The following is a 25,611-nucleotide window of genomic DNA, read 5'->3' on the forward strand; positions in this document are numbered from 1 at the left end:
TTTGATTCCCACCACCCTTTGGAACATAAACTGGGTGTAATTAGGACTCTACATCATCGGGCTGAAACTGTGGCATCCAATGCAGAGGCTAAGGAGAAAGAATATAAACATCTAAAAGGAGCTCTGAAAACTTGTGGGTACCCAGACTGGGCCTTCATCAAAACCAAATCAAAGACCAACAGAAAGACCAGACCTACAAACAGAAGGGAGGAACACAGCAGGCGAAACAACATAGTCATCCCATATGTTGCTGGAACATCGGAAAAACTTAGGCGAATTTTCAACAAACATCGCATTCCTGTGTTTTTCAAACCCAGCAACACCCTGAGACAAAAGCTGGTGCACCCGAAAGACCCAACACCCAAGCACATGAAAAGTAATGTGGTCTATGCTGTCCAGTGTAGTGAAGAGTGCTCAGACTTATACATTGGGGAGACAAAACAACCTCTCTGTAAGAGAATGGCCCAACATAGGCGGGCAAACTCCTCAGGACAAGACTCAGCGGTCTATCTACACCTCAAAGAAAAAGGTCACTCTTTTAAGGACAGTAACGTGCATATTTTGGACCGAGAGGACAGATGGTTTGAAAGAGGTGTGAAAGAGGCCATTTATGCCAGCCTGGAAAAACCATCCCTGAACAGAGGAGGGGGCCTGAGACACCGCTTGTCACCAACATACAATGGCGCGTTGACATCCTTACCCTGGCAGTTTCACAACAGTTCACACTTCCAGTCATGTACTTTGAAGGATTAACACCTTCATCAATGAGAATCTTGGTACCATTGTGATTGGATCATACCTTCTTACACCTGTCAGTTTCAGCTAACACCTAACTGAACAAGTTCAATGGAACCATTGTGATTGGATGTCTGTGACTCTACTACCATCAAGAGTTTAAATACCGGGGAATTCCCTACCAGTCATTTGAACTGAAGAAGCCACTCGGATGAGTGGTGAAACGTTTTCAAGAAAAAACTCAGAAAAGTCCAGTTGTTTTAGACTTAATTCTACTAGATACTGTAAGCTCAGGTAAGTGACAGCAGCACTAAACATGTGCAGGGAATCAGCAGAAAAGAAGAAGGGGGGCTACTGGGGGCATCTTTGGGGGCACATATCTGCCCTGCTAAAGGGCTGTGGTTGCCTTGGGCTGGTACAGAGGCACAAAACATAATTTATAACATTTCTAGCCTACGTCTTAAGTTAAGTTTTAGTTCTCCTTTAACTCTTTTACTGCCAATGACGTATGGCATACGTCGTGGCAGTAAAAGGGCTTAACGTCGTTGGCATTTAAGGGCTGCTCTCTGCAGCGGCGGCATGTGGGATTGATCGTGTCGCAGGACCCTCCAGGAAGCAGCAGACGCGATCGCATCATGTCTGCTGCTTCCTGCTTCCTTCTTCCCCCCCAGCGCCGGCCCACTGAGGAGGAGGCGATCGGGTCTGCAGGACAGGTAAGGACTTTTTTTTTTTTTTTTTGCATTTACACACTTACACACACACTTACATACATTTATACACACTTACATACATTTACACACACTTACAGCACACATTTTAGCGGTTTTTTTTTTCATTTTTCACAGTTTTATACACTTATTTACACTCATATACACACTTACACACTATCACACAACTTTTACACATGTACACACATGTATACACAAACACTTTGGGGTTTTTTTTGTTTTGTTTTTTTTTTTTTTCATTTTACCACTTTGTTTTTAGTTTCTTTTACCTAAAAACTGTTAATTTTGACAGAGTGACTATTGTATCAGATATTCTGACCACTAATACACTGTCATGAGACTTATTTTGTTGTTTCACTGATTTGCACAATTTTTGTGGTTTTATCGCATTTTATCCCTGTATAAGTGTTCCTAATCTGTTTTTAGCGTAGCTTTGCCAGGTGTAACTTTGGTGTACAAAAATAACTTTGCCTATTTTGAATTCATCAGAATGTGTACTTTCCACAAATATATGGTTTTCTGGGGGTCTCTGTATAGTTAGGGGGGGTTACTGCACATAATACGCTGCCAGGGGGCTCTGTGTGCAAAAGCTAAGTTGGCAGGCGAGAAATCCATATGCGCTATTTTCATTTTGGGGTCAGTACATACCGCAGACTTTGGTATATCTATGCATATTGGGCATCAAACTGTTCAGTAGGCCTCTGGTGTTCCTATTTGGGGTGACTTGCCTTTGTATGCAAGAAATTGTGTGAGATAAATGCGGCAAATTGCAACATTTTTAGGCGATTTTCGGAAATGTCATAAAAACCAATAACTTTAGGAAAGCTTTGCAGATTGGTAGTTTGGTGTAGAAAGGACTCTTTACCCTTGTTGGATTTGTCAGAATGTGTACTTTCCAAAAATATATGGTTTTGTGGGGGGTCTCTGTATAGTTAGGGGAAGTTTCGGCACATAATACACTGACAGGGGGCTCTGTGTGCAAAAGCTGAGCTGGCAGGCGAGATATCCTTATGCGCTATTTTCATTTTGGGGTCAGTACATACTGAAGACTTTGGTATATCTATGCATATTGGGCATCAAACTGTTCATTAGGCCTCTGATGTTCCTATTTGGGGTGACTTGCCGTTGTACGCAAGAAATTGTGTGAGATAACTGCGGCAAATTACAAACTTAGGAAAGCTTTACAGTTTGGTACTTTGGAGCAAAAAGAAATGTTTACCCATTATAGATTCGGGGGGATGTGTACTTTCTGGGGTGAGTGTACTTTTTTTGTGGCATTATCCCACATAAAGGATGTAAATGTGTTGATTTTGTAGGAGCTGAAATGGTACATCATATGGGGGTATGTTCCCATTGGGGCCCCTACATGCCACATACTTAGGTAAACCTATACATATTGGGCATCAAACTGTTCAGTGGACCCCTGGCGTTCAAATTTAGGGTGTTTTATCTTGGTACCTAACACTATGTAGGAGATAAGATGCTGCGAAGTGGAAGCTTTGAGGGGATTTTTGGAAATGTCATCAAAATTGCTAATTTTAGAAAAGCTGTGTGGCTTGGTACTTTGGAGTAGAAAGACATGGGTACCCATTTTAGATTCGGGGGAATGTGTACTTTCCAAAAATATATGACTTTCTGGGGTGAGCATACTTTTTACTAGTTTTATCCCACATAAATGATGTAAATATGTTGATTTTGCTGGAGCTGAAATAACAGAAATGATTGATCATATGGGGATATGTTCACATTGGGGCCTCTACATGCCACATACTTAGGTAAACCTATACATATTGGGCATCAAACTGTTCAGTGGACCCCCGGCGTTCAAATTTAGGGTGTTTTATCTTGGTACCTAACACTATGTGGGAGATAAGATGCTGCGAAGTGGAAGCTTTGAGGGGATTTTTGGAAATGTCATCAAAATTGCTAACTTTAGAAAAGCTGTGTGGCTTGGTACTTTGTAGTAAAAAGACATGAGTACCCATTTTAGATTCGGGGAATGTGTACTTTCCAAAAATATATGACTTTCTGGGGTGAGCGTACTTTTTACTAGTTTTATCCCACATAAATGATGTACATGTGTTGATTTTGCTTGAGCTGAAATAACAGAAATGATTGATCATATGGGGCTATGTTCACATTGGGGCCTCTACATGCCAGATAGTTAGGTAAACCTATACATATTGGGCATCAAACTGTTCAGTGGACCCCTGGCGTTCAAATTTAGGGTGTTTTATCTTGGTACCTAACACTATGTGGGAGAAAAGATGCTGCGAAGTGGAAGCTTTGAGGGGATTTTTGGAAATGTCATCAAAATTGCTAACTTTAGAAAAGCTGTGTGGCTTGGTACTTTGGAGTAGAAAGACATGGGTACCCATTTTAGATTTGGGGGAATGTGTACTTTCCAAAAATATATGACTTTCTGGGGGTGAGCGTACTTTTTACTAGTTTTATCCCACATAAATGATGTAAATGTGTTGATTTTGCTGGAGCTGAAATAACAAAAATGATTGATCATATGGGGGTATGTTCACATTGGGGCCTCTACATGCCACATACTTAGGTAAACCTATACATATTGGGCATCAAACTGTTCAGTGGACCCCTGGCGTTCAAATTCGGGGTGTTTTATCTTGGTACCTAATGCTATGTGGGAGATAAGATGCTGCAAACTGGAAGCTTTGAGGGGATTTTTGGAAATGTCATCAAAATTGATAACTTTAGAAAAGCTGTGCGGCTTGGTACTTTGGAGACATGGGTTCCCATTTTAGATTTAGGGGAATATGTACTTTCCAAAAATATATGCCTTTCTGGGGTGAGCATACTTTTTACTAGCTTTATCATATAATGATGTCAATGTGTTGATTTTGCAGGAGCTGAAATGACAGAAATGATAGATCATATGGCGGTATGTTCACATTGGGGCCCCTACATGCCACATACTTAGCTAAACCTATACATATTGGGCATCAAACTGTTCAGTGGATCCCTGGCATTCATATTTAGGGTGTTTTATTTGGTTACTTTATGACCTGTAGGAGATAAGATATTATAGACTGGAAGCTTTGAAGCAATTTTTAAAAAAAATCAAAAATTTTGATAAAAACCAATAACTTTAGGAAAGCATTGCGACTTGATTGTTTGGAGTAGACAGACAGTTGTGCCTATTCTGTATTCCCCAGAATCTGTTCTTTCCAAAAATGTACAATTTTCTGGGATAAACCTTCTGTTAGTGGAAATTTTGTCCTTGAAATCTAAAGTATGCAGCTTTCTGGAGCAGTTCTTTGGAAATTTGGTAGTGTACTGCTGGGAGTTTTTGACCTATACAAGTGACAAATCTCCATAAAACTATATATATTTGGTATTGGCACATTCAGGAGACATGGGATGTTCCAAATCAGTTGTATATTCGTGCATAAAATAATTTTTGTTTCTAGTATGTCTGTTTATATTATGGAAAATTTGATTTTTTTTGCATTTTTAGGCATTTAGAAGCCTATATCTTGTTACAGAATTGGAATTACACAAAAATTCTACCATATTTTGAAAGCTTAGGTTGTTCTGAAAAAAACGATATATTGTTTTCCTGGGTAAGCTAAAAGTCCCCCCGAGGAAAGGCCCCAAAATGAAACAGTGCAAAATGTTCAAAAACTGTCTGGCAATACAAGTTCCCCTTTGACCAAAACAGCTGGCAGTAAAAGGGTTAACCCTTTCCCTGCCAACAACGTAGGTACTATGTTATTTTTAAAAAAGCAGTTGCTTTTTTAGTGCTAACAACGTAGGTATGGGACCTATTATCCAGAATGCTCTGGACCTGGGGTTTTCCCGATAAGGGATCTTTCCGTAATTTGGATCTCCATAACTTAAGTCAGCTAAATATCATTTAAATATTGAATAAACCCAATAGGATTGTTTTGCCTCCAATAAGGATTATTTATATCTAAGTTAGAATAAAGTACAAAGTACTGTTTTATTATTACAGAGAAAAAGGAAATCTTTTTTTAAAAATTAGAATTATTTGAGTCTATGGGTGATAGCCTTTCTGTAATTTGGAACTTTCTGGATAACGGGTTTCCGAATAAGGGATCCCATGCCTGTACCTACGTTATTGGTACCTAAGCGAGGGTACCAACATATGTGCCTCAGCCGAGGGGGTTGGGGGGGTCGGTCCTGCGTTGCGATTGTCGCACATACATTTACACACAAATACAGCACACAATTTAGCACAGGTTTTTTGTTTTTTTTTCCATTTTGCGCACTTATATACACTTATGTACACTCATATACACACTCACACAACTTTTACATGTGTACACACATGTATACACAAACTCACAAAAACTTTCTTTTTAATTTTACTTCCCTTAAAACTGTTTATTTTGACAGGGTGACTATTGGATATTCTGACCACAAATTATTTTGTTGTTTCATTGATTTGCACAATTTTTGTGGTTTTATTGCATTTTTATCCCTGTATTAGTGTTCCTGATCTGTTTTTAGCATAGCTTTGCCATGTGTATCTTTGGTGTAGAAAAATAACTTTACCTATTTTGAATTTATCAGAACATATACTTTACAAAAGTATATGGTTTTCTGGGGGTCTCTGTATAGTTAGGGGGTTTTACGGCATATCAGGGGTCTCTGTATGCAAAAGCTGAGTTGGCAGGCGAGAAATCCTTATGTGCTATTTTCATTTTGGGGTCAGTACATACCACAGACTTTGGTATATCTATGCATATTGGGCATCAAACTGTTCAGTAGACCTTAGGTGTTGGTACTTTGGTTTAGAAAGGACTCTTTACCCATGTTAGATTTGTCAAAATGTGTATGGTTTTCTGGGAGTCCCTGTATAGTTAGGGCATGGCAGATAGTATAGATAGTGTTACGGCACATAATACGCTGTCAGGGGGCTCTGTGTGCAAAAGCTGAGTTGGCAGGCGAGAAATCCATATGCGCTATTTTCATTTTGGGGTCAGTACATATCACAGACTTTGGTATATCTATGCATGTTGGGCTTCAAACTGTTCAGTAGACCTTAGGTGTTCCTATTTGGGGTGATTTACCATTGTATGCAAGAAATTGTGTGAGATAAATGCGGCAAATTGCAACATTTTTATGCGATTTTCAGAAATGTCATAAAACCACTAACTTTAGGAAAGCTTTGCAGATTGGTACTTTGGTGTAGAAAGGACACTTTACCCATGTTGGATTTGTTAGAATGTGTACTTTTTAAAAATATATGGTTTTCTGGGTTTTTCTGTACAGTTAGGGGGTCTTATGGCACATAATACACGGTCATTGGCCTTTTTTTGCAGAAATCGATTTAACAGCTGAGAAAATTCCTATGCACTATTTACATTTGGGTGCCTCTGTACACTCTGAAGAAAGCGGATCGCCTTAATGCATTCTGGGTTTTTAAGAATGTAAATAAAGTTCGAGTTTTATTCATTTTCTGGCTGACCATGGTGCTTTGCGAGCCGCTTTCTTCAGAGATTTGAGTTTGCTCCCTTGGGCTACGGGTTCGGGGCTCCACGAACCCAAACCAAATTTCGGTGTGTATATTTATGTGATCTTCCTGCATGTGTACTAGCATTTGAAATATTTGGCGAGGGACCTGGGGTATATACACCCAGGTCAATACCTGTTTTAGGTAAAGATTTTTGTCTTTAATTTTGATCTCTTTTATAAATTGTCTAATTAAACTGTGTTAGCACACTATATATATATATAAATTTTACTGAATTGGGTGCCTCTGTACACCACATACTTTGGTAAATCTTTGCATATAGGGCATCAAACTGTTCAGTAGACCGCTGGCATTCATATTTAGGGTGATGCGCCATTATATGTAAGACATGTTGTAAGATAAATGTGGCAAATTGCAACAATTTTAGGCCTTTTTTGGAAAAGTCATAAAAACCATTAACTTTAGGAAAGCTTTCCAGATTGGTACTTTGATGTAGAAAGTCTTCTTTACCCATGTTGGATTTGTCAGAATGTGTAATTTCCAAAAATATATGTTTTTTTGGGGTCACCCTACATTTCTGCAACTTCTACCCCTCATAAAACTGCCATGTGATTATGAATTTGTTAAAGGTAAGCTATGGTATATTTGGGGCTCTCTAAGTGCCATATGCTTTGATAAATGTATGTACAGCAGGCATCAAACTGTTCAGTAGACCATTGGGGTTCATATTAGTGTGCACAAGGTATATTTGGGGGTTTCTAAGTGCCATATGCTTTGATAAATCTATGTACAGCAGGCATCAAACTGTTCAGTAGACCACTGGGGTTCATATTTAGGGTGTTTTATCTTGGTACCTAATGACCTGTAAAAAATAAGATGCTGCATAGTGGGAATTTTGAGGTGATTTTTGGAAATGTCATAAACTTGGTACTTGGGAGTAAAAAGATATGGGTACTGATTTTAGATTCAGGGGAACGTGTACTTTCCAAAAATATATGGCTTCCTGTGGTGAGCTTACTAATTTGTAGGATTATCCTACATAAAGCATGTAAATGTGTTGATTTTGCAGGAGCTGAAATAACAGAAATGACAGAACACATGGGGTATGTTCACATGCCACATACTTAGATAAACCTATACATATTGGGCATCAAACTATTCAGTGGACCCCTGGCGTTCATATTGAGGGTGTTTTATCCGGTTACTTTAGGAGATACGATACTATAGACAGGTAGCTTTGAAGCGATTTTTTTAAAATTTCACAAAATTTGATAAAAACCAATAATTTTAGGAAAGCATTGCAACTTGGTACTTTGGAGTAGAAAGACACGGGTACCCATTTTAGATTTGGGGGAATGTGTACTTTCCAAAAAATATATGACTTTCTGGGGTGAGCATACTTTTTACTAGCATTATCCCACATATAATGATGTAAATGTGTTGATTTTGCAGGAGCTGAAATGACAGATCATATGGGGGTATGTTCACATTGGGGCCCCTACATGCCACATACTTAGGTAAACCTATGCATATTGGACATCAAACTATTCCCCCCTGGTGTTCATATTTAGGGTGTTTTATCTGGTTACTTTATGACCTGTAGGAGATAAGATACTATAGACTGGAAGCTTTGAAGTGATTTTTACAAATTTTGATAAAAACAAATAACTTTAGGAAAGCATTGCAACTTGGTAGTTTGGAGTAGACAGACAGTATTACCTATTCTGGATTCCCGTGAATCTGTTCTTTCTAAAAATGAATAATTTTCTGGGATAAACCTGTTAGTAGAATTTTTGGCCTTGAAATCCAAAGTATGCAGCTTTCTGGAGCAGTGCTTTGGAAATTTGGGAGTGTACTGCTGGGAGTTTTTGACCTATAGAAGTGAGAAATCTCCATAAAACTATATATATTTGGTATTGGCATAAAATAATTTGTTTCTGGTGGATGTGTTTATATAAAGTAAAATATTATTTTTTAAACATTTTTAGACATTTAGAAGCCTATATCTTGTTACAGAATTGGAATTACACAAAAATTCTACCATATTTTAAAAGCTTAGGTTACCCTGGGTAAACTTAAAGTCCCCCCAAGGAAAGGCCCCTAAAGTGAAACAGCGCAAAATGTTCAAAAACTGTCTGGCAGTAGAAGTTGTGCTTAGTTCTGCATCAAGTACAAAGCACTGTTTTGTTATTACATAGAAAAAGGAAATCATCTTTAAAAAAATGTACAAAATTGGAAATTGAAAATTTACAAAAATTGAAGAAAATTTAAATGCACTGTATAGAGAATGGCCTTCCAATAATTTTAAGCTTTCTGAATAATAGATCTTATACCTCTACCTCTACTAATATGAATAATATCCCGTTTCATTGAACAAGCAAGAAAAATAGCAAAAAAGATGTAATACAACCCACTTTTAAGTGAAATAATTCTATTCTTTAATTAAAAAAAATAATACAGTGGCTGTCCCTTTCACCTGTTACTGGAAGTTCTGTGCTTGCTGAGAACATGGCATTTAAAGAAATATATTGTTTATTTTAGCAAATGGCTCCAGGCATTTAACATCCTTTTTTAAGAAAAGGGAAAAAATAAGCAAAATAAAAAAATCTTTAAACCATTAAGTGTCTCTATGCACTGCTAAAATGGTAGTCAAGCAGAGCCTGACAGACAAGAATTATAACAGTGTCTACAGCTGTTATTATATGAAGGCTCAATTTTCTTTTAAAGAACATAAAGAGAAAAAATACAAGTTCATCTTGTTTGAAAAAATGGGTTTATCAGTAAGGAAAATTATTATCCCCCTGTTATAAAAAAAATGTAAATAGCTTGTGGATTTCAACCATATTGGATGGCTTGTGGAGTTTAATATTTGCAGACAGGAAGAATGATTTCAGTATATATTTAAACTAAATGTAAATGTAATATAAGTCTCCTCTTATAACTTAATGTAATAGTTCATTGGAGCTGTAGTGATGTAGTTCATTGGCAAGTAAGATGATTACTTTGGCAAAGCACCCTTTTGTAACTCAGGGCATATTTATTTCTCCAAACCAAGGTTAATATTATTTGGTTACAAAGGCACACCAAGGTAGGGGTTATTTTAAGGGAAAATGATAGGCTGTCTTTATTATTAGACTATGTAGGGAGGCTTATTTATTTATTTTCTCATCCAAGACAAAACTTGTACAATTTTTTTTCTGTAATTTTATTTATTCTCTACCACTATCCTATTAAAGGGAAAGTTAACCTTTAGACAACAGTCTGAATTTGAAGAGCTCCTGTCAGAAAAAAAACATTTTTGTAATTCATCTTTTGTATTTGAAATGTTTACTTTTGACCTGGATGCTAAAACTCTCTCTCCTCTGGTCTCTCTTTGAAAGGGATCACCTACAACAACTTGCATTCTGCCTAAACAGAAAGTTGACACTAGACTGTTACTGTGCATGCCTTCCCGCTCCTGGTAAGGCATGCATAGAACCAGTTCAGTATCAACTATTTTATTTGGCTGCCTGACAAGTCCTGGTCTAGGAAATCCCCTACAGAGCAGAGAGCAGATCCTTGAGAGTTTTAGTAGCCCTGATAATGGCCTGCAGCTTTAAAACTAAACATTTTAAATAATAAAAATGATTTTGCAAAAATGTTTTTTTCTGACAGGGGCTCTTTAAATTTGGACTATTGTCTAAAGGTCATTGCATTTTAAAAGAGCATTTCTTATAGCAGATACTGTTTCTGGTAGGCAGAGAACTACTGACAGAACTGCTCATTCAGAGGATTGCATTGATCTGATATTTTTGTGTTTCATTTCCCTACAATTTAACTTCTTCCCCATTTTAAGTAATTTCTTATTAGTGAATTATGAATTCTCAAAGCAAGTTAAAAATGTCAGGCATAATTATATATAAGATTATGACAGGCAGGAGGTTCACCAAAACCACCTGCTCCAAAACTGTTTGACTCTTAAAGGAACAGTTGAGTGTAAAAATGAAACTGGGTAAAATAGATAGATTGCACAAAATAAATGATATTTGTAATACAGTTAGTTAGGCAAAAATGTAATCTATAAAGGCTGGAGTGAATGGATGTCTAACATAATAGCCAGACAACTACTTCCTCCTTTACAGCTCTAAGCTGTTACTAACCAGTAACCAATCAGTGTCTTGAGGGGGCCAAGACACTGAGCATAACTGTTCAGTTAGTTTGCTTTTGATTCTGACCTGCATGCTCACAAACTAACTGAAGAGTTAAATCCAATGTGCCCACCCTGATAGTGATTAGCAAATTTTTTCGCCAGGCATGGATTTTCAGCGAATTTCCACATTTTGCCATTGGCGAATTGTTTCGCGAAACTTCTGTGAAAATTAGCCGCATAAAATTCATTGTGTGAAAATTTTTTTGGCTGCGCGTCAAACTGGAATGCATGCACATCAAAAATGGGTGCGGTCGTGTCAAAAAAGGGCGTGATCGTGTCAAATTGGTTGTGGCCGCGTCAAAAAAGTGTGGGTGACAAAAAATAGACGTGGGCGACAAAAAACATTGCGTGACAAAAATAATCGTGCGACAAATGCGTTTCACAAATTTTTCGCTGTTTCGTGAATTTACGTGCCGTTTCGCGAATTTTATGGTGAAGTGAAACAGGACAGATTCTCTCATCACTAGTCACTCACTAACTAAGAGGTTAGAGAGCTAAAAGGAGGAAAGTAGTGTTCTGGCCATTATGTTAGACATCCAGCCTTTATAGATTCAATTTTTACCTTACTAACTATTACTACTATTACAACTATTACTACTACTATTGCTACTATTACTACTACTTACTACTAACTATATTAGAAATATTTTTTTTCTCACAACCTATCTATTTACCCAGTTTTATTTTTACACTGAACTGTTTCTTTAAGGTGGTCAAACATGGGAAGATTTCAGCTGCCATGTTGGGTCCTTCAGACCTATTTATCAGCTTATCTGTCCATTCACCCCAGAATTGCCTACCCGACCAATATCTGGCCTAAAATTGGCTAGATCAGACGGGTTTTCCTATTGGACCAGGGACTGCATCGGCTCATTGATGTGGTCCTTAGTCCTACGCCCCATATTCCCACCCTAGGGCCAAATGATTGAAGTAGCCAGATATCACCCACCTTAGGTGGGCAAATCAGGAGAAGATCCACTTGTTTGGTGGCCTTGCCAAATGAGAGGATATAACCGTGCATGGACCTTTAGCTTGAATAAACATGCTCAGTGCTTTTAATTTATGTCTGTAAACTATTGTTAACTACAATTGGATTTTTCACTTCTGTTTTGCCAGTTAGTGACATGCAGCAATTTTTTACAGGAACACAAATGACATTTTTAGAGGTAGTGTTAAGGAGTCATGCTGATTCAGGGCCATTTATTCAATAAAAAGACCGCTACTTCTGCAAAACTATTTTACTTTCACAAACATGTTCAGTCATTTTGATTTTATATAGCACGATCACATTGTTTGCCTTTTAGATATCAAAATAGTAACTTTACTATACAATACAAAAATTGAAAATCCTATATAAAAGTGAACTCTGGGTTGGCTAATTTTATGTGTCAGAGAAGCATGGATGGAATGAATATTTTCAGTGCAGGCTTCTGTCCCTTACTGCTAAGCAGCAATATCAGCAATCAGTTTATGTTTGTCTCAAGACACAACAACATATTTTTTAATATTATATTTTTAAGTTTCATGAAGTAAAGGGAAGTTGGTAATTTAATTTCTCACCATACTTTATAACCTCCCTGGATATATTCAAAATGTAGTTAGCTTTACTGTTATTATTCTCCCATTGCTGAAGAAACATGGAAGACAGATCTTGTGACTATTTGAAGGGGGAATAAGGGGTGAAGATAATCATCGTCTCCTTAAGGCTTGAGGGCAAAGTACAGAAAAAATGTGTAGATTGTGCAGACAGAGCTGTTAGGGGAAATGTATTAATGAAGAATGAAGGCAATGAAGATTTAAGTCTTGATGTTTACCCTTTAATTTGACTTCAAACTTTAATAAATGTAGTTAAACCAAAAAAAAGAATGCTTATTCATCAGTGATTTGCACAATTGTAATAATATAATAATTTGTAATAATAATAATCAACTGACTTTCAAGGTAATGTAAGTATGCTTTGCTAATAAACAAAAGAGGTCTATTTAGTAAAAATTATTTTTTCATTAATGTCCTCAGTATTCAGGTTTTTTATTTACATATCCTTTGCATATTGAAATCATCTGAGAGAATAAAGCCCCACGGAAGGGGCAGTGGAACTGTGGAGCAGAGTGAGGGACCGATGGCAGGGCTGAGAATTTGAACTAACCCCCCAGGAAGTGGTTAATTGTTATGTGAAAAAGGGAGGTGTGATTCTCAGGTGTTGTTATAGTAGGAGCTGGGTTTCTCCTTGTGGATTAGCCAGTAGGAATCCGGGTGGGTGGAAGCTGGGTAGGTGACAACAGAGCGTGAGTATTGGGGAATTAGATAAAGGTTTGGTAAGCTTGCAAAGGAGTTCCCAGGGCAAATATCTCATGTAAGTCATTTGCCAGGCTGCATCGTCACCTAAAATGGTGCAGCTGCAAACAGTTTCTGGGTGGTTTAACTTATACAAATTGTACAAATTCTGATATGTGTTGCTTATGTTCTTTTGCACATTTTATGGTTAACTTGTTCTTGTTATTATAAATTATGCTTTTCAGTTCAAAAGAACCTGTGTCTAATCCTTTATTGCAGGAGTGTAGCAAAAGATATGTGGTGGCAAGGTATTGGGAAAGAGAGGGGTGGTTGGTTATATGAGTAGTTAGCCAATAACTGATACTGCCAACAAATGAAAAATATTGTTCATAATGTATTGCACTGAAGAAGCATCTCTGACTGATCTACTATCACTAAGAAATCTATAGACTAAAACAAAACTAAATAAAGTAAAAGTAAAAATACTCTGATGCACACTGGTCTTAAATGAAAATACCAAAAGCTTATTTTATTAAAGTCATTTTGAGGTCAACGTTTTAACACCACAAAGGGGTGTCTACCTCAGGATAACAGCCAGTCTGCAGACTTTAAAATATATTTACATATTTTTGGCATTCTAGCTCTTGTAGAACTACAATAGTTGTCACTTTCCAGCAAGCACAGCTGTTCAGGGTTGCTAGTAGCTGTTGGCTTCCAGAAGACCTTGAGGCGGTATGCTCCAATATAGGCGAAATGCTTGCATTGCTTTTAATTCAGGGAAATGGTTCACATATAATTTTGATCTCTGTAATTTTTAGATTTTAAGAAATATACAGTTTCTAGAAATTAAAGGTGCTATTAAAGTTGATAACTTGAAAATAACACAACTCAAAATGAAAATCATAATGAATGTTACTGACCTTCAGACATTTTCCGGAACTTGTCTTTTGACATAAATCCTAACGTTAGACCAGATTCTGAAAAAGGAAAAAAAAGTTAAGACGTTAAACAGCTAATACAATGGGATAGGCAGAATTCCACATTTTTGAATGGCAATACTGAAAAACATAATCCCCCCACATCCTGTAAAAGGTCTCTTTATGGTAAAAAAACACAGTTTGATTGATCTAAATTACAGGTATGTGACCTGTTATCCAGAATGCTCGGGACCTGGGGTTTTCCAGATAAGGATCTCCATAACTTAAGTCTATTAAAATCATTTAAATATTACATAAACCCAATAGGTTTGTTTTGCCTCTAATAACAGTTAATTATATCTTAGTTGGGATCAAGTACAAGGTACTGTTTTACCATTACAGAGAAATAGGAAATCAATTTTAAAAATTAGAATTATTTGCTAATAATGGAGTCTATGGGAGATGACCTTTCCGTAATTTGGAACTTTCTGGATACTGGGTTTCTGGATAACAGATCCCATACCTGTACCTGGAATGAAAATAAACTTTCCTTAACCCAACTAAATTCTCCAAATACATGACACATCTAGAAACATCAAAGAAACTTTTGTATGGTTGGTATCTTATGGCCATTAAACAGCATATATAAAAAATAATTTAATATCTGCTGAAGAAGCTGCCAAACATATCTGCCATATCAGATGGTCTTGTCCTGCACTTAATCCACTCTAGAAATATTCGGAACACCATATTCGGACTATCAACAATTGACCTTTATGTCTCAACTATTTGTTCTGGACCCGATTCATCCAAATACTCCTAAACTTTGCCACACAAATTTAATAAAAAAGGGGACCCTCAAAGCAGAGTGAACCCCTTTTGCAAAGAATATGTCTCTGTGCTTTATAGCCCCTATAAAAAACATATCTTTATTAGATAAAGCAATAAAAATCCTGTTTAAAATCTACAATTTGGAAACAGCAAGCATAGTACCTGGGTACGCATTCATTCCACAATCACACTTGTTTATTAAGTTCTATAGCTACATGCCTTGTTAAAAGGAAGCCCCTTTTCTGCCTCCATTGCTTCAACAAGGATCACTGTGGATCAAGTTTCTGGTAAATTTGAGGTCTTCTTATATAGATACAGGGACATTGAAACAGTTGTATAAATGTATTTATAAAGCGCTACAAGGATATGCGGTGCTATACAATCTTACAATATACACAATTACACACAGGGAGGACAAGTGTTATAATAAATACAATAAATGTAAAAATACACAGAAATTAAGTGCCATGTGGTATTAGACAGTTGGTTCAACCTAAGCATCCCTGTATATTCAGTTGTAAAATTCTACTAAATGAAATGGTTTACAACTCAACACAAATATTTAGCAATATACAGAATAGATATTTTTAGGAAATCTCCTTGTGAAGTAAAAATTTAAATAGAGACTAAATTACAATGGACCCCTTCCCTTCTGTACAATTTACCGTTTTGATAGACAAATACATGCCTTTAATAAGCATTTACAACCGTTTACTTTACAGATGGTGTCACTGGTCTTAAAAAAGTAATTTCTCTATTACATAGTAACATAGTAAGTTATGTTGAAAAAAGACGTTCGTCCATCACGTTCAACCATAATGCCTATATACAGTATAACCTGCCTAACTTCTAGTTGTTTCAGAGGAAGGCAAAAAAAAACATCTGAAGCCTCTCTAATTTGCCGCAGAGGGGAAAAAATTCCTTCCTGACTCCAACATGGCAATCGGATCGGTCCTATAACTTATAGTTATACTAAAATTTTGTTCACATATGGAGCAATGAGGAGGGGGGGGTCACGAATGTGAATGTACTCAGGCAGGGGCAATGTGGAAAGGGGCACAACTGGGGACACCCTAGGTGCACCCGAATAACAAATCCAGCACTGCAAATTACAGGAAGACTATCTCCTGCAGCCTCAATGTTAAGCAAATAATTTTTTTTGTGGTAAAACAGTACCTTGTACTTGATCCTAACACATTATTAATCCCTAATGGATTAATGGAAACAAAACAATTAGTGAATTTTTTTTGCCAGGCATGGATTTGCAGCGAATTTCGGCATTGGCTGCATGTCAAAAAAGTTGTGGTCCCGTAAAAAATGGGCGCAGCCAAATCAAATGTGACAAATGCATTTCAAGAATTTTCTTGTCGCTTGCCAAATTTTATGGCTAAGTGAAATCACTAAAAACAATCCTATTGGGTTTGTTTAATGCTTAAATAATTTTTTGGTACTTTTAAGGTAGGGAAATCCTACCTAAAGACCCCCTTATACGGAAAACCAAAGGTCCCAAGCATTCTGGATAACAGGTCCCAACCTGTACTTAGACTTTTAGTTTAGCTAGCAGTTTAGATTTTCTGGCTCTGATGTCAAAAGGAACCCAACTTCTGCTTTCATGTCTCATATTTACATGACCTGGATAACTAAAAAGGTACGGGAAATGCTATAGGAATTAGTGTACACTACTGAGCAAATTTCATCGACAGGTTAACTTCATGTATCTGTACCTCATTGATTACATTTGCATATGTGATTTGACTTGACTTGAATTTATTTATTTATTTATGTGGTCCCTTTTATAACAGGCAAAAGCCATTAATTCAATGACATGAGGCAAGGGTGGTACTGGGCAAAAATGCTGGTGGAGAAAATGCCACCTCTTAAATCAGCTTAAAAGCTGTTAGAATGCAGAGTCTACATTTATGGTTGAAAATATAACATAACATGTAAATATGTGATTATACATAGTTATACATGTTATGTTAAAATGGCAGTTGTTTATTGATTTCAAGCTGACTTTTTTTCTCATATTGATCCAGCTCTCATGCCTGGGTAGGCTACATACTGTACCTAGAATGTACATTAGCTAAGAAAATGTAAAAACATCCCTTTTGTGGTTTTGAGCTTTTAGGTTAGAGAAATTATAACCCATCAGATATGTGGTCCATAGTAATGGAAATTTTATGTAAGACCAAGTAAAATGTTATTAAGTTGTCAAATTACTTTCTTTTCAATTAACTTCTAAGTGTGCACAGTGTGACATTTTGTAGAGAAATATAACATTATTGATCGTAATGTTTAGATTTGCCTTGTCGAATCATAGTTTATTTTTTTTTAACAGCAGAGGGAACACAGAAATATAATCATGAAAATTGTTACTTTATCAAATTTGGGGTTTTCAGGCTATATTTTGTGTGGCTCACAAAACTTTATTGTGATGTACATTCAGCCTCAGTATATGCATAAGCAACACTCAGAACTGAGCACTGGAAATCAATATGTTTACTTTCTCTAGGCAGCACTCAGCTGTACTATTCTTAGCAGTGGCAGCTTTGGCCAAAAGCACAGTATTAATCTAAAATAGGCATAGCTCAGCCCATAGCTGTATACTGCAACCTATCTAGAAAATATGCATGCTATTAAAATGTATTTATGCAGGGTGGAGAAAGGGTCACTGCACTTAGTCTTAGCTTACTGCTGTGAAGTGGTTAATCGAAGGATCCCCAACCTTTTTTACTTGTGAGCCACATGCAGAAGTAAAACGTGTTGGTGAGCTTCACAAGCATGAAAAAGTTTTTTAGGGATGCCAAATAAGGACTGTGATTGGCTATTTGGTGGACTGTTGGCCTGCAGTGCTCTAGAGCCACTGTTTGGGGATCACTGTCGAATCTATACCCAAATGTGACTGGTGATGCCATGCCAAACCCCCTTGGCCACTGCTAACTTAAGAGGAGTATAACACAGAAAAACTGTAAGACTCCATTAGAAAAAAGATGGAATGCAATCACAGGCAGAAAAATTCACTTCAGGTATCCTCCCCATTCATAATACCCTGCACACAATGCCCCATTTTCAGTCAAAAAATGCCTGATAAACTATAACAAGTGTATTTTAGGCAATTACAATAGATGGCAAGGAAGGGCAATCTGAGACAAAAGGCCTTAGAACTATGGGGAAAACAGCAATAAAAAATAATAATAATATATTCACCTCTCAATGTTTCCATTATACAAAAAGAAAAGAAAAAATGTAGATATGCATTCCTATCATATAATGCACAGTCCACCAGTCACAGAACCTCTTGCAAATAATTTTAAATGTTAATATATGCTGCTTACTCATAAATATATCTATTTAGATTAGGATTTTGTTAACATGCACAACAGACTGGAATATTTAAGAGCCATTGTTAGTAGCTTGCTTGCCCCCTTTGTGGCTGTCCTTTATATGAGCCCACTGTAAATAAGTGCAATCCATAGAATTCACCCACATCCCACTTTTTATAAGTGCATACATTCTGTATACCAGGAATCCACCTCACTATTACTGTCACACTTTTAATGCCAAACTCTAGTGTATGAACAGCAAACTCAAACGCTTTAAACCCATCTCTGGCAGAGAGTGATGGAGGTTTTAAATGTGCTGTGTGTTGCAACCCTCTGCCAGAGGGCAGTAGATATTCAGCGCCATGGAAGTATACATTCTGACTGTGTATTTGCTTATCACTTATCAGCTCTGCTGTTGATGTATGTATCTGCTTTGTTTCCTTACTTCAATGCTTAGTCAATGGCCTCTTCTGGGAATTTTATACAATGCTTTCAAATGTAAAATGTAACCCACTTGTTGCAAGAGAGTTTTGCAAAGAATTACAAACCAGACCATTATGAGATCTTCTGGGAGCAATACCGTTAATGTCTGAACCCTAACATAAAAGACGAATATCTGCCTTGTTCCTATTTGTAATACTTCTAGTGACATGTTAACAAACATGTCAGCCAGATGCTTCCATCTCAGCATCATTCATCATTTGCTTCTTCTAAGTTCCTAATTGTATTCAGTGCCAATAGAGGCATAATTAGCTCTTGTCACAAAGATCTTAAAGACTAATTCCATTGCCCAAGGCCCAAAAAGGAGAACACACTGATTTAAAATCAGTAAGTGGCAGCAAGAGCTGAAGAATTTTTATCACCAATAAAATGTCATTTCTGTTTTATTCATGAATTACTAAACCCCTGGTAAATTCTAGTGTAGTTAAGGGGGTGTTCAATGAATTATACATAACACTTGTGCCTCAGCATTGTTTTAATGGAACTAGGAAATCTGCCTGTCTGATATCACATGTGGCTATTTAGGCTCTGTATGATTTCTCAAAAGAGGGAAGATTTTAAAAAGTACCATTAGTAAAATAAAAAACCATAAAATGTCCATATGGTGATAGAGAATGTATAGCAAATTAGTAAAAATAAGTTTGCTTCCATGTGGCCTGAATGTGTTTTATTTGACTAACAAAGGAGTGCAAAAAGGGCACTCCTTCCATTTAAGTTTCTAAAGCTTAAACTCAGGTGAAGAGATTTCAGGAAGTTTGCTTTGGGATGTTCTAGACTGTTCTAGACTGTATTTACATATTCTGTTTTACATTCTATTATATAAAATATTTATTGACGTGTTCAGTCTAAGGACCCTTATTTACCTGTATATTTTATGTATTCATAATAAGGGGAGCTGCTACAATATTGTGTTTTTAGAGCTTGACATGCAGGGCACAGCGATGATGGACAGCCTTGTCCCACTGCCTGCCGAATCTAGATCCCACCAAAAAAGACTCAGAATAATCCAAATCCCTAACTAAATCTAGGATTCAGTGCATTCCAAGAAAATACACTGTAACATCAAGCATAATATGGATGTGTACAGTATCTGAAATTGAAGTTTGAAGTTTGCAGGATAGAAATAGCCCCATTCATGCTGCTTGCAACTCTTATGAAAAGTGTCACATTGTATGGACAGTTAGTAATCTATCAATCACTTGCATGAGTAGCAATTTACAATGACACCTGAATGGAACAAATCAAGCAGATAGGTACATTGCAGAGCTGTGATCTATGCTGATAGTGTATTGCAAATATTTTTTCATCCTGTTTTGTTAATATTAATATTTTCTTCCATAATAATATATTTTGGAGAAGCAAAACAACATTTATCAGCCTCAGGGCAAGTGAAAATGAATATGTGTAAGTTTTAAATTGCCTTCTCTACTCCCAGGCCAATGACTGCCGCTAACGATAAACTTTCAGTCACTTGGCTAGCATGGAGAAACATGGGTAAGTCCTTATAGGCTTGAGCTTGTGTTTGCTCCTCTCCTTTTCTTTATTATTTTCATTAGTCTAATGTAACACTGGATGAATTCTTATTGGAGATGAAACACCAAATGCTAACCATTTGATCCCCTATTAAGTATTAGACCAGGTCATGTGTAATATTTGCTTTGTAATGCCTGTGGGCAGATATTTTCAGTGACATAATAATCAAGTCAGTTCAAAATTGATGGAGACAATAAGCAGCATATTTAGGACTCATGACATGTTGTGTTCAACCTGCTTTTGGCACTTGCATGCATTTCATGCTGTGGAATGAAGCATTTCTATTGGAGTTTTAAGGGTTTATTTATTAATGGGTGAAAGTTAGCATTCATAATTAAATAAATATGCTTCTAAAAATCCTATAGAAATTAATAGAGTGGCAAGCTCTAGTTTTTATGCCCCTTTATGCCCAGTTGACAGCTTGTGACATTTAATAACTAGGAGCTTTGCAAACAAAAACTATTTGTACAACTCAAGTCTAACTCAACAAAGGCAGTACTATCCCAGGATCTACTATACAGGCTCCCATATCATCCAATGCTGTGTATCTTGGCACGCCTCACAGTGCCTATTCCATTTTAATAGATGGAACTTGGCCACTAAATTTGCTTAATATCAATCTTACTGTTCATTACCCTTACCAACATACCCTTATCATCTACATTCTCTTTGCTTAGTACTTTGCTAATACCAACACGCATTCTATATTTCACTATTGCAGTCTTCTTTTAAAGGCAGGTGTGGCTTAATACTGTAAATTATTTCTTATTGGCATTTTACATTTATTTGAAACATTATAGCATGCACTCATTGTTTCCATACACATACCATTTACACATTAGTATTTCAATCCCTCCATATACACCTTTCCAACTAAAAATGTATTATAGATTCAGTATGTATTGTGCATGGAATGTTTGTTTTGTTTTTAAAACACAGCATCAGTTCATCTTTCAAACACAGTTATCACTCTAAAATCCAGTGAGATGCTGTAATATAAATGATTATCCATTCTGTCAGTTGGGAAATTATTAGACAGCAGCCTTACTTCTGCAGTGTGCCAGAGATATGTAGCGGAAGGATAAAACAATTAATGAAGTAAATGTAGACTATACAGAGCTGTAACCTCTGCTTTATAAATTGGAACATGGGTCCCTAAAGGACAGATAGTCCACACTTTAAAAATGAACAGCTGGCCTGAATGTGGCATCTTCCCATTGCCTTAGGAACGGAATGTGTTTGATCTCTTAAAGCCTCAAATGGGGCTTTGGACTATCAGTAAAGAGCAGACACACACAGTTTGGCCTGGATTCCAGGACTTATATTCCATTTTTTTTATACTGAACAGTGCATTTAAATTTATAGAGTAAATAGCAGAGAGACAAGCAGCACCAGTGCTTGGAATTAGACTTGATCGTTAATGTGGAATAACATTAAGAGTGTCCTGTTTTCAATAAAGCATTTATTATTTTATTTAAACAAAATGTAAATATATAGAGCTCATTGTATTTCAGCATATCCGTTTGTTATGCATAAAGCTGCCCATGCTGATTGTATTTTATGTGTAGCATAGAATAAATACAACCTGAAACTGTAAAATCTACAGTGCTGGCACGCTTGTACTTTTATACCAGAACATATATTTTATGATCCCTGGCAAAGCAGGTGCAGTTCTATGAATCTGAAGAGCTTTGTTTTTAATAAGGAGTATGTCGTCCATCCTAATACAGAACCCATAACCTGAAGTTGGCCTTTGGTCTAGTCAGACCAGTACAAAACTAGAATATTTTCTTTATTCCAGACATATGAAATACCACTTAAGGTTTTTTTTCTGATGCTATTGATTTGTATTAGATTGTCTAAGCTATTATATCCCATTAAATATTCAGATGCTGCATTGGTTAAAGCAGCACATTTTAATTTCAATTAGAGCCTCACAAGAATAAAAGAACATCTGGTGTCCTAAAAAAACAGTTTGAAAAACAATTTTATAGTTGACCCATTCTTTACAGGCAAAGACATATGATTTCTGCATTATTAATCAAGTTGCTTTTCTGTTTCTTTAAATAACAAGCATTGGTTTTATTTGCTACATTCAGGCTACACAGATGGGAAGGTTGAAAATAGGTTTGCCATCCATCACATTCAGCTTTCTCCCATTTACCTCAAGAGCTAAGTCCTGTTGCCAGCAAAAGTGGATAGAAAACATTGTCATGGAAATATTATTTGTTCTACTTTAAATTATCTGTAAAAAATGTTTAAGAGAACGTGAACAGAAATAAACAGGTTCATATTGTAGCTATATCATACATACGGTATTATAATTAGAGATGTAGCGAATATGTAGCGAGATGTCGCAATTTTCGGCGGAAGTTCGCGAACAGGTTCGCGAACTTTTTTTTTGAGGTTCGCTACATCCCTAATTATAATATTCCCTCCATGTTGTAATGAGTTACAGAGTCTGTAAAGTATATTGTTTTATACAGGACAGGGGCACATAAAAAAATCCTGGTGCTGAGTTGAATTCCCTATAATCAACACATATATAAGAGTAAGATGTATCAAAGCAATGGTACATGATGATTCATATAATTGTGTCTGACCCTCACTTGAAGTATAATTAATAACTGAGCTCCAGCAGTATGAACAGACAGTATGAAAAGACAACTATCTTAGTACTGTTGAAAATATAAACTTTAGGCATAAAAACACAATTTGGCTTTTTTATAGATCCTTGGTAAGGTATCCTTATGAAGAATATTAATAATATGGGAAAAAAATGCAGACATGAAACATGAAAAAATGAACCATGAGGAAAAACTATCAAGATTGAGATTGTTGTATTGTATCTTTCCACATAAAAAAGAACAACCAACAGTAGGCCACCCCTTTAGACTTGAGGAACTGAACTTTTACTTGAAGCAGCAAAATTGGTTTGCGTGGGCAACGAGGTTGTGGAATATCTTGCTGGGTACCATTGTAATGAAATGACAGACTCTAGTAATTTTTATTTCTTTATAAAATCTTTGGATTAAACTCTTGTTATGTATGTATGTATATCTTTATTTATAAAGCGCTACTTATGTATGCAGCGCTGTACAGTAGAATACATTAATACAAACAGGGTGTTAATAAGATAATAATAGATAAATACAAAGTATATCAATAAATACAAGATAAATACAGTTGCAATAAGTTAAGAGTCGAGGACGCAAGAGGAAGGAGGTCCCTGCCCCTTAGAGCTTACAATCTATATGGGAGGGTACCTAACAGACACAAATAGGCAAATATAAGTGCTGCAGGTCACAGTGGGTGACACTACAATATACAGTAAGTTATTTCATGTAAACTTATGTTGTGCCTTTATCTTTGCTTTACTGGATATGATTGCAGCTGAATAGTGACTTTATTGATACAAAGGTCTATTATGCAGAATGTTTGAGATAAGGAATCTTTCCCTAGTTAGGATGACCATACCTTGAGTCTACTAAAAACATTGAAACATTAAATAAATACAATAGGATTGTGTTGCCACTAATATGGATTTATGCAGCTAGTGGTTTATTACAGAAAAAAAAGAATTAGTTATTTGCTTATAATGAGATCTATGGCATACTGCCATTCTGGAACTGGGATCCCACAGGAATCTGTTTGTATACATTCTACTGTTTACTCCCACTTTTTGCCGCCTGTATGTCTGACCATGTTCCCCTTCCATCCTCCTTTTCTCATGTATCCCAAAATAGGTCATATGATTACTGAAATCCTAAAAGGAGTTTCAGACCCCACTCAGAATCAGGACTATTTTAGGATCCATATCTGATTATCTTATTATGTTGGGTTGAAAAACCCAACATACTGTTCTTCGACTTCAGCTTATTCTTCCGCTTTTTCTTCTTCTTCTTATTCTTAGCACCCCCATTTCCTAAACACTACTCCTCCTACAGTTTTAGGGGTACAACACCCAAACTCTCCACACTTCTTTGCCCTATAGCGGAGCAGGTTGTTTGTGCTTTTCTAAGCGATCCCACCCCCCATCTTTTTGTGGCGCCACAACAAACACCCCAATTTTCCCATTGACTTTGACAGGGAAGATTTTACAACTGCTGCCACTCTTACAGCGTTGAAGCTACACCCGCCAAACTTGAATAACATAATAATTGGGTCACCCAGTATGAAACAGCAACATTTGTTGGATGACCCCAAAGTGGGAGGGACCAACAACAGCCAATCAAATTTCACCCATTGACTTTTATGGGAAAATTGAAACTGCTGCTAATCTTACAGCTTTGAGGCTACACTCCCCAAGCTTGAATCACATAGTCATGGGGTCAGCCTTAATGAAAATATGATGATTGTTGGATGCCCAAAAATGGGCGGAGCTATGGACAGCCAATCAGATTTTACCTATTGACTTGGTGGAAATTCAACCTGCTGCCATTCTCACAGTAATAACACCAGGGTCCACAAACTTTGCAGAGATAGGCACCAGGTAACTGCGGTTCAAGGTTAGAAAAAGTGGGTGGAGCCACCAACAGCCAATCAGATTTTACTGATTAACTTTCACTGGGGAAATTCAACCTGCTGCCATTCTCACAGTATTAACACCAGGGTACCCAAACATTTCACTAGGTCACTAGGGGACTGCAGTTTTAGTTTTGAAAAGTGGGTGGGGCCACAAACAGCCAATCCATTTCCACCCATTAAATTTCATTGGTTTATATTTAAACGGATGTCAATATTTAAGTATTAATTCCAGGGTTGTTAAACTTTCCAGAATTAGTCACTGGGTATTTGCTGTTCAAAGTTAGAAAAAAAAGTGGGCGGGGCAACCAACAGCCAATCACATTTCACCTATTTACTTGCAATGGTAAAGTGTAAAATGCTGTCAGTCTAACAATTTTTATGCCTCAAACTTTGCAAAGTTGAATTTTATTGTTTAAAATTTAAAATGCTGACATCCTCACACTATTTATGCCAGGGTGTCCACTCTTTGTCACTGGGTGACTTTGACTCAAGGTTAGAAAAAGTGGGCACACCCACCAACCACCAATCGCAATTTACCTATTGACTTTTATTGGTTTAAATTTAAACTGCTGCCGTTCTTTAACTA

General features: G+C 36.7%; 1 protein-coding gene across 2 annotated transcripts in view; it reads right to left on the minus strand.

Annotated features, from left to right (window-relative positions):
- The window catches only part of kirrel3 (kirre like nephrin family adhesion molecule 3), a 731,102-nt gene that overhangs the window by 330,589 nt on the left and 374,902 nt on the right, over nucleotides 1-25,611 (minus strand). For both annotated transcript variants that reach the window (XM_031905877.1, XM_031905876.1), the window contains exon 2: nucleotides 14,314-14,370. In XM_031905877.1, coding sequence (XP_031761737.1) covers nucleotides 14,314-14,370 — 57 coding nt within the window. The remainder of the gene's footprint in view (nucleotides 1-14,313; nucleotides 14,371-25,611) is intronic.

The sequence above is a fragment of the Xenopus tropicalis genome, chromosome 7 (genome assembly GCF_000004195.4).
Source record: "Xenopus tropicalis strain Nigerian chromosome 7, UCB_Xtro_10.0, whole genome shotgun sequence".
NCBI lineage: Eukaryota > Metazoa > Chordata > Amphibia > Anura > Pipidae > Xenopus > Xenopus tropicalis.